General features: G+C 50.1%; 1 protein-coding gene across 7 annotated transcripts; it reads right to left on the bottom strand.

The window, feature by feature from the left end:
• Window positions 1-217: 217 nt before the first annotated feature.
• On the bottom strand, window positions 218-8,706 carry Wdr13 (WD repeat domain 13). Of its 7 annotated transcripts, none has more exons than XM_078034839.1 (10): window positions 8,476-8,706; window positions 8,051-8,130; window positions 7,115-7,321; window positions 6,282-6,391; window positions 5,784-5,914; window positions 4,879-5,186; window positions 3,918-4,098; window positions 3,676-3,817; window positions 1,197-1,315; window positions 218-788 (listed from the first exon to the last, which is right to left on the bottom strand). In XM_078034839.1, exons 3-10 carry the CDS (start codon window positions 7,118-7,120, stop codon window positions 604-606), a joined length of 1,182 nt encoding a protein of 393 aa, XP_077890965.1. In that variant the 5' UTR covers window positions 7,121-7,321; window positions 8,051-8,130; window positions 8,476-8,706; the 3' UTR covers window positions 218-603. The 7 variants fall into 7 exon arrangements, with proteins under 7 accessions (XP_077890965.1, XP_040136322.2, XP_040136341.2 ...); XM_040280388.2 differs by having other exon boundaries at window positions 7,115-7,355; window positions 8,476-8,635; XM_040280407.2 differs by having other exon boundaries at window positions 7,115-7,580; window positions 8,476-8,624.
• Window positions 8,707-9,625: the final 919 nt, after the last annotated feature.

The raw sequence follows: 9,625 nt of genomic DNA, 5'->3' as shown, positions 1-9,625 counted from the left end.
GCCTACCTTAAATGTGCTCAGACCACTTATATTAGCCTACAGTTGGGCAAATTCATCAAACACGAAGCCCACGTTATAATAAAGTACTGACTACTCATGTTACTTACTGAACACTGTACTGAAAGTGAAAAAAACAGACTGATTGTATGGGTATGCCTTTGTACCATCATAGAGTTTAGAAGTAGTAAAGTGGAAAGATCATTAGTTGAACCATGGGGACTGGCCATGCTTGTTTATTGTGTGCTTGCCTCCATTAGGATACAGGGCCATGAGGACAGGGATTTCTGTCAGTTTAGGTCACAGCTGTATCCTCAGGGCCTAGAACAGTTCCTGGCACACAGCTGGTGCTCAATACTGTTGAACGCATGACTGTAAAAGGCTGATACAGCAGACATTCAGTAAGTGCTTGTTGAATGAAAGAACACAACACTGCATGAATAATTGTACCCCCTTCCACCATGGGTCCCAGAGCTGCCCACTCCCTCATGCCGCCCCCTGGCAGACCTGGGAGCTGGCCCTCAGCACAACCACAGAAACTTTATTTACAATGCAAGACCAGGGTAGGAGGTGGGGGTTGGTGGACAGCACAGGGCTTGCAGGACCCTACTTTTGCTCCCGTCTCCAGACGATGACCATGCCGCTGGCGTCACTGGAGGCCAGCAGGCTCTCGTCGCAGTTGAAGCTGACGTCAAGTACAGGCGCACTGTGGCCCTGCAGCTTGTTGACAGCAGCCTTGGCTGCTCGCTCCACATCAAAGAAGTGCACGCACATGTCCTCACTGCCTGTCACTGTCCAGGTGAGAGGGAGAAGCCATCAGGATGACTGGGGTGCTGCGGGTATGAAGGCCCTGAGGTATCTGAGTTGTGAAGACCCAGCATGGCTTGTGGAGGTTTGAAAAGGGGGACCATTCCTAGATGGAAGGTCATCTGACGATTTGGGTTCTATGTGTATAAGGTAAGATTTCTGGGCTGTTTGGGAGCCTGTGTCTCAGGCTGGAAAGCTTCTGGGTTATTTGGTGGTCTGTGTTCAAAGTTTTAGGAGCTGTGAGTTTCTGTATGAGGCTGACAGGACATAAGAGGACATGAAGCCCAGGAAGTCATGGCATTAGGGTGTTGTAATGTCTGAACCAGGACAGTAGCAGACCTGATATCTATTCCTCCCTAGCCACCCAGGCCCCTTGCCCCTCTGGGACTCACCCACACAGGCCCCCTGGCGGAAGGACATGAGGGGACAGAAGATGCTGCGCACAGGGTGTGAGCTCTGCTCAATGGGAAAGCTTCTCTTCAGCTGCAGGGTCCCCTCGTTGTCCACCACCCTGAGGAGAGGATGACAAAGCAGATCGGGACACAGTCTTTGATCCAGGAGGGGGCCAGCAGCAGGCCAGTCTTGTGTCCCCACCTCCACACCTGAGTTCTTTTTAAGGTTCATGAAATCGATTTTTCTTTTTTAGAAGAAGTCTTACCATGTTGCCCAGGCTGGCCCTGAATTCCTAGGCTCAAGCTCTTGCCTCAGTCTCCTAAATACCTGGCATGACAGGCATGTGCCACTATGCCTGGCATGAAATCCAGTGTTAAGAGGATAGCATTCACCTGTAAGTACAGCTGCTGTGTGTTTTCATGAGGGTTCAGAAACCATATCAGTAGACACAAACGGGAGCCTCTAGGGTTTTGTCAACTAGTTTTTCATTAAGCATCTCTAAAAGTTCTGGTGTCAAGACAGGCACAGAGAAAGGAAGTGGCTGTACAAATCTCAGTCTGTCCACCATGTGGAAAACTAAAGTTACTAAAGAGAATGAGGTACAGCCACTATGGGTAACCTGGGGGTAAGATTCCACAAGACATCTTCTGGGGATAAACTTGAGATGTAAACAAGATGTGGGGGTTGGGGGGGAGATTTTCTGTAAAACAATGATCTTCCTTCAACATGTGGGACTTGAGGGCAGAGAACACATGTGGAAAGATGCCTATTGTCACCATCCTTGCTGTGGCAATGGGAGGACTGAAGTGGCAGGAGGAGGGAAGGCAGAGGATGGGGGAAGTGCGCAAAACCTTAAGAGTATACTGGAAGGGCTAGGGTTGTGGCTCAGCAGTGGCATACTTGCCTGGTATGTGTGAAGCACTGGGTTCAAATCTCAGCACCACATATAAATAAAGTAAAGGTCTATCAGTAACTAAAATTTTTTTTTTAAAAAAATATACTAGAAGTAAAAGAAAAAAGTAAATATGTATATCTATATAGAAGATTTCTTAAAGAAGATAAATAGTACAATTAAAAAGCATTCTGTTCTTGGATATGGTGGCAGACATCTATAATCTACTCAGAAGGCTGGGACAGGAAGATTGCCAAATTCAAGGTCAGCCTGGGCAACTTAGCAGACCCTCTCTCAAAATTAAACAGGGCTGGGGTTGTGCTTGGTGGTAGAGTGCATGAGGTCCTTGGTTCAATCTCTAAAACTGACATCCTGTTGGGCAGTGGTTTTCAGGCCAGGCCAGACATTGCTTGGAGACTTTTTCGCTATACCAAACCTAGGCCCACCCAGCACTTCTGAAATTGTTGGACTAGAGTAGGACCTGGGCATGACTTTGTTTGCACACATGTGTGGTCCTGGGGAGTGAAGCCATGGGTGCTCTAACACTGAGCCATAACCACCTAGCCCTTTTTATTTTGAGACAGGGTCTCCTTAAGTTGCTCTAGCTAATCTCCAACGTCCAAACCTCCTGCCTCAGCCTCCCAAGTTGCTGGGATTACAGGTATGTGCCACTGTGCCTGGCTGGCCTAAGTGGTTTAGGTCATTCCAGTGCATAGCCCAGAATGAGAGCCCCATCTGGGTAACATGACAGTGGTGAGTGGGGGAAGGGAATTCTCCCCCATAGAAATGCCAAACAATGATATAGGGCTGCGGGTATAGCTCAGTGGCAGTGCATGGACTTAGCATGTGTGAAGCCCTGGATTCTACCCCCAGCACTACAAAATAAGTAAATACAATAAATAAAAGGAAGGAAGGCAAACAGGCCTTAGCTCTAAGGGACTCTGTTTATTTTTCTTTATTTTATTATTATTTTTGTGTGTGTGTGGTGCTAGAGATGGTACCCAGGGCCTCATGCTAGGCAAGCATCTACCACTGAGCTATACCCCCAGCCCATGACCCTGATCTGTTATGCCTCAGTGTGCTCAACTGTAAAATGGAGATAATAGCAGTATCTATTTCACAGATTAGTGTAAGGATTAAATGTGATTCACAGAAAAGAGTTTGCACAGGCCTGGTCATAGCAGTTGCCATATAGAAGCTGTTACTGACATTATTGTTATTATCAACATAATTCTGTTAATTTTTAAAAATATTTTAAAAAATTGTTTTAGTTTATTTATTTTTATGTAGTGCTGAAGATTGGACCCAGTACTTCACACATGCTAGGCAAATGCTCTACAACTGAGCCACAACTACAGCCAGTGTTATTTTTTTTGGGGGGGGGTTGGAAATCAAACATGCTAGACAAGTGCTCTACCACTGAGCTATATATAACACAAGGCCTGTCATCATATTATGAAGCCAGATCTCCACCCTCAGTGAAATTAATCTGTTGAGGGAGATAGGCTCCTCTCCCAGTCTGATGGAGGAGGAAGGCCTTCTTGCTCTGCCCCCCTGAGGTGAACCTGATGGGGGTAGGGACACACCTGTAAAGTAGCAGCTTGTTGAGGCAAGCATTGATGAGCAGCGAGGGGTCCCGGGCCTCACGGCTGACCCAAGAACGGGCAGAGATGCTGGTCACAGGGCTGCCCTCATGCACCACCAGCCGCTTGGCTTTGGTCAGCTTTCCTACAGCAGTGGAGGCAGGGGAGGCAAAGGTGAAGGTGAAGGCTGAGCCCTGTATGGATAAGAGGCAGAGCACCCAGATGCAGGTCTATGGCCTGCCTACCTGTGGCCATGTCAAAGAGGAAGGAGAAGACACTGCCACGGTCATCACCCGCCCAGAGCAGCCTGCCAGGGGCATCAAAGGACAGAGCAAGAACACGTCCTGTCAGCTTGCTGGAGCCACCTTTCACTTTCTTGCCAGTGGAGATGTTCATGACATGCACATTGTGCTTGGCATTCCCCACCTGTGGGTAGAATGAACACAGCATCCTGTGCCCCAACTGTCTCTTCTTGAGTTTGACCAGAGGGGAGGTACAGTGGGTAGAGTAGAAGGTGACTCAGTCATGTCCCTTTGCTCTCTTGCTAGTCTCTCTGGCAATTTGCCCATAGTAGAACAGCTGCTCATGGTACTAAAGGGGTCACGGCAATAAGGCTGACCCTTGGCCAGTCTGAAAACCACAGGGCTTTCCCAGGCCTACAGTAACATAACAGCTTTCCCCTGTGCCCTGACTGCTCCTTCCTGGAGACTGAGAGGCTGCTCCCGCTGAAACAAGAAACATCCTCAAACCACAGCTCACTCTTGGACAGTTCCCTGTACTTGACACCTCCACCCCCAGGTCACGTCAGACTTTTCATGTACTTCCCCCTACCCTCTGACCAATCTGTTCTGGAGTCTGACCACAGTGGGGCCACCACTGAGAGACTAGATGAAATTTCAGCCTCAACACCCTGTTCTCCAGAGCCCCATGCCAGTGGAAAACTAGGACTTTGAGCAGTGGGACCAAAGGGGTCCCAGAATCATGACTACACCTCCAGCCCCACCCCCTAGAGTCTACCTCAGCAAGGCCATCTCAGACCAAGAACTGTGCTTCCCATTCTCTGGCAGGTTTCCCTTTGAGTCTGACCACAGTAAGGATGCTGTGACAGGACTAGGGAGGGATCCTAGACTTTATATTCTGATGCCTATGGATAGCCCTCAGACCCAGCATGCCTGCCCTTTGTAAGCAGGTGCCCTGGAGCCTGACCACAGTGAGGTTGTTGTTGACGGGCTGAAAGGTGCAGCAGAGCAGTTCGGCGCCATCAGGGTCAGGGATCTCCCGAATGCAGCGGCCGTCCTCGGAAGCCCAGATGCGCATGGTGGCATCCAGCGAGGTGGACACGAGGATGTCATTGGAGAGGGACCAGGCGAAGTCGGAGACACCACGGGTGTGGCCCCTCAGCACGCGGAGCACAGTAGGTGGGGCAGGCACCAGCTGGCACAGGGAGATGCTGCCGTCGAGTGAGCAGCAAGCCAGGCGGTGTCGGTCGTCATTGGCGAAGCGCACCCTTGGGACTGCAATGCCAAGGAGCCATTTATGGGAGTCAGCACACTTGCTGGGCACTTTTGTTTATAAAAGGCTCCGACATGTGTACAGAGGACTGGGACCCCATGCACAACGAATGGTGACCTCAGCAAAGGGCTTTCCTTGGCTGACAAAGACAGTTGTAACCTCTGCCAAAATGCTCCCTAAATTTCAGTAGGTACTTTGCAGATTTCAAGTCTTCTGCAATGTGAAAAAGCTCCTACTGTCTTAGCGAGCACTTTACAATCATCCAGGTGTCAGCAGTTTGCAAAACCTGACACTGCATAGCCTACTCTGCTCTCTGCAAGGGAATTCACCATCAGCAAAGGCTTTGAATTCTTCCCAGTGACTCATGAACCCAGGCAGCCTCCTGCAAAGTGCTCTCTTGAGTTTCTGAGACCTTTTACAGTATATAAAGTACCAAGACTTTGCAGACCACTTTGGAGAGGGCTTTTGAGTTTGTAAAAGGCTTTATGGATGGTAATTCCTCCTTGAGAGGCATGTCAGAGGCCTTACATTCTGAAAAAGGATACCTTGGATGGATGATTGGACAAATATTGGTGATGGGACCCCATATACTGACTCACCTGCCTCATCCACATGCTGGTCAAAAACATGGTACATGCCTGCAAAGGCATAGTTCTCGCTCAGCGATGTGTCCCCAGCCATGGCCCGACTTGCCTCTGCTGCTGATGTGGGCACCACGCTGCCAGGAGGCCTTAGCCCCAAAAGGAAATGGGGAGGAGGGTGACAGGAGGTAGGTGTGGGTGTTCAGCCTACCATGCCCTAGGGCCCCTCTCTTCCTCAAGAATGCCCATCCCAGCCAGGCGCAGTGGCACACACCTGTAATCCCAGCAACTTGGGAGGCTGAGGCAGGAGGATCTCAAGTTCAAAGCCAGCCTCAGCAATTTAGCAAGGCCCTAAGAAACTTAATGAGACCATGTCTCAAAATAAAAATATAAAAAGGCCTGGGGATGTGGCTCAGTGGTTAGGCACCCGTGAGTTCAATCTCTGATACAAAAAAAAAAAAAAAAACCCAAAAAACGAAAAACAATGTCCATCACTCAGCTGCCCCCAGTGCATACCTGTCCTCATAGACAGCACGGTTCATCTGTGCCTGCAGCTGATAGGAGCCACGGCTGACAGAACGGCGGTGCCCTCGGGCCCCCAGGGCTCGGGGATCGTCCTCAAAGTCCTGCAGACAGAGAAGATTAAGGTGTATATCTTAAAAACAGCCCTAGAGAACCTCTGAGGTCTGGAGCCTTCAAAATATATCTAGAACCTGACCCCTTCTCATCACACACATCCCCCCCCCACTACAATCATAGCTCATTTGCATGGCTTCTTCACTTGTTCCTGTTTCTACCCCACTCTGCTCAGCACATACACAATATGTGTTCTTTGCACAAAGAATAAGTACTCTTCCCCAAGAAAACCAGTTAGCTCACTCTCTCATTTCATTCAGGTCTCAGTTGTCACCTTCTTGAAGTAAAGCAGGCTTCCGTGATCACCCCCATCAAACATTCAAGTCCCCTTTTTTCCCAGTACTGGGTATTGAACCCAGAGCCTCATGCATGTGCTCTACCATTGAGCTACACCCCACCCACACAGTAGTCCTTTGTTAATCCCTAAAGAATGTTTTATTTTTCTATCTTAGCACTTCTTACTCTCACCATGGTAATTATGGACTTATTTATCTGACTTGCTATGTTTACTGACATGTTTATCTTGTTTATAACCTGATTATCAAGTTTATTGTGTATTTATTGGCTAAACTGGTATATTATCTCTTTTTATCTTCTGCTGACCCTAAGATTCTGGAAGAGTGCCTTGAACATATCAGTGCTTGACAAGTGTCTGTGGTGAATGTAGTGGAGGCAAGGGAAATGCATGATAGGTAGTTATGACCAGGGCTCACCTCCATGCGGTCAAGGGTTGTGCGGCTGCTGCGGACGATGCTGTTGCTATAGGCACGTGCACTGCCTGGCTCAGAGAGGGGCCCGTAACGCTGGCCCAACAGCTGGCCCCGCAGCCTCAGGTACTGCCGACGCAGTGCTGGGGGGTGCCCAGCCTTGGCATTCTCCCGCAGCAGCTGGCTGCGCCGACGGATATATTGGGTCCGAAACTGTGGAAACGTTGGTGTGCGGTACGCGTTGTACCTGCGGGGTCAGGATGCAGGCAGGCAGCAGGCACAGGACAAAGGGAATCAATCAGCTTGGGACATAGGGCCGCGAATGAGGTATGTGGCAGTGATTGAGGTCAGGGTGGCAAGAGTGATCAATGGTGTTGATGGGGGGTTTCCTCCTGGTCTGTGATAGGGGTGATTCTGCAGGAATGACTGGCATGGTGATGAGGTCAGTGTGAGGACAACACATTCTGCAGCTCTGTTGGGGTGGTATGGGGGGAATGAGTCACACAAACAGGAACAGGGATTAGTCTAGCATTGGTGATAGAAGTCAGACTGGCATGACAATGATTAGTGTGAGGCACCGGTAGCGGTTAGTGTGGTGTGGAGATGGGATCACATTCAGTGAGCATGGAAAAGTCTATGGGGTGGAGGGGGCAATGGTAGTGCTAAGAAGTCACCAACCTGAGGTCCACCGCCCCCACCCCACACCCGTAGCCTCTTTGCGCATGCCCATATTTGACCACATTTTCCCTGCATGCTGTTTAGAACACTCTCAGGCCGGGTCATCTCACTTCTGGAGCTCCCCCACGTCTGCTACTGCGCATGCTCACCTCCGGCATGCCCACGCAGCCGCATAAGGCAAGTTCTCCGCCCAGCCTCACTTATCGCCATTGCGCATGCACCATAGTAAGTTCCGCTCCCATGGGCTCCGACCCCACGCCTCACCTCGCGTCCACTGCTAAGACTTGCTGCCACACCGCGGCCATTCCCCGGCCTCCTCCTCTGGCTTGTCCGCCCGCGGGAGCCTGCAGGATAAGGGCTTGGAATGTCAGCGTCCCAGGCGAAGGGATCTAGTTCCGCCCGTTCTGCCAGGTGGCTGTTGCCATAGACACGGATTCCCTCCACGCCAGGGACGTCGCGAAACCCCACAGGGCTGTTACCATGGTCATCACCCCAACCCTGCCCTTCCTGGGCAGCGCCGGGTGACTCACAGCAGCAATTCAGACCTGACCCCGCCCCTCCCCAGTCGCCATAGCAACGCCCCTCCCCCGCCTAGCAGTTCTCGTTTGACATTCCCCACCCATCTTGACCCCGCCGCCCTCCGCCTTCCCTTCTCGGGTCCAAGAGCATAGCCCAGGATCGAGGACCACCTCCGGGGCTGCCTCCGGCTCTTGAGGCCCCCGGGGCGGCCCTGAGACCACTGTCACCCGTTCCTTCTGTCTCTCTTCTCCCTTTCTCAGGCTCTAGGCAAGATGGCCGCCTGCTAACAGAAAGAGCTGCTGAGCACTGAGCGAATCGATAGGAACAGGGCGTGGGAGTCTCGCAGGCGCACTGAGGGACAGTAGTTTCCGGTATGAGGACGGAGGCTCCACCCTTTGAGTTCTAACCACTCCTTTTTGGCACCTTAATATACATAGGGATGATGTCCACGGGTCCCCGGGATGGCAGGGTGATAAGTACGTGAATCAATCACTAGAAATCAGTGCAACTTTTTAAAGATGATGGTTTAGGCTGCTTTTTAGCAGCACAATCCTAGCAAATCTTAGATAGTAGAATAAAATACACACAGAAATCTTTAGTAGGTTCCTTTAATTTTTGTTTTAATTTTGTACCGGGGATTGACCCCAGGGGTGCTTAACCACCCCGAGCCACATCGCCAGCCCTTTTATACCTCATTTAGACACAAGGTCTCGCTAAATTGCTTAGGGCCTCACTAAGTTGCTGAGGCTGACTTTGAACTCTCAATCTTCCTGCCTTAGCCTCCAGAGCAGCAGCAATTACAGCCATGCACCACCACAGCCAGCAGTTCTTAAGAGTCTCAGGAGGCTGAGGCAGGAGGATCACAAGTTCAAAGTCAGCTAACATAACCCAGTGAGACCCTTTCTCAAAAAATAAAGAGCTGAGGCTGTATCTTAGTGGTAAAGTGTCTCTGGTTTAAATCCCCAGTACAAAGGGAAAAAAGAAAATTGAGTTCTGAACAAGCTGGTGAAAGAATCCATTTTGTTGGGAGCTTAGAGAGGAAGGGGCAGATTGAGCTGCAAGAATGGAAGGTCAGTGGATGAAGGAAAAGGGGGTCTCAGGGCTGGGGATATGAAGTCACCAAAAGTAACTCATGCAGATTGTGAATAACCTTGGTTACAGTCATGACTGAGAAAAGGTGGTCAAACCCATGGAAGACCACAAGTCCCATTAACTCTTAACAGGATCCAGGGCAATTTTACTTCTAGAATATGGTTGAGGGTCCCAGCCAAACATAAAAATAGATTTGGATAGAAAAGACAGGTAAGCCAGAGCTCGTTG

The sequence above is a fragment of the Ictidomys tridecemlineatus genome, chromosome X (genome assembly GCF_052094955.1).
Source record: "Ictidomys tridecemlineatus isolate mIctTri1 chromosome X, mIctTri1.hap1, whole genome shotgun sequence".
NCBI classification, from domain to species: Eukaryota; Metazoa; Chordata; class Mammalia; order Rodentia; family Sciuridae; genus Ictidomys; species Ictidomys tridecemlineatus.
Note: the sequence above shows the minus strand (reverse complement) of the source record. Positions and strands in the feature narration are given on the sequence as shown.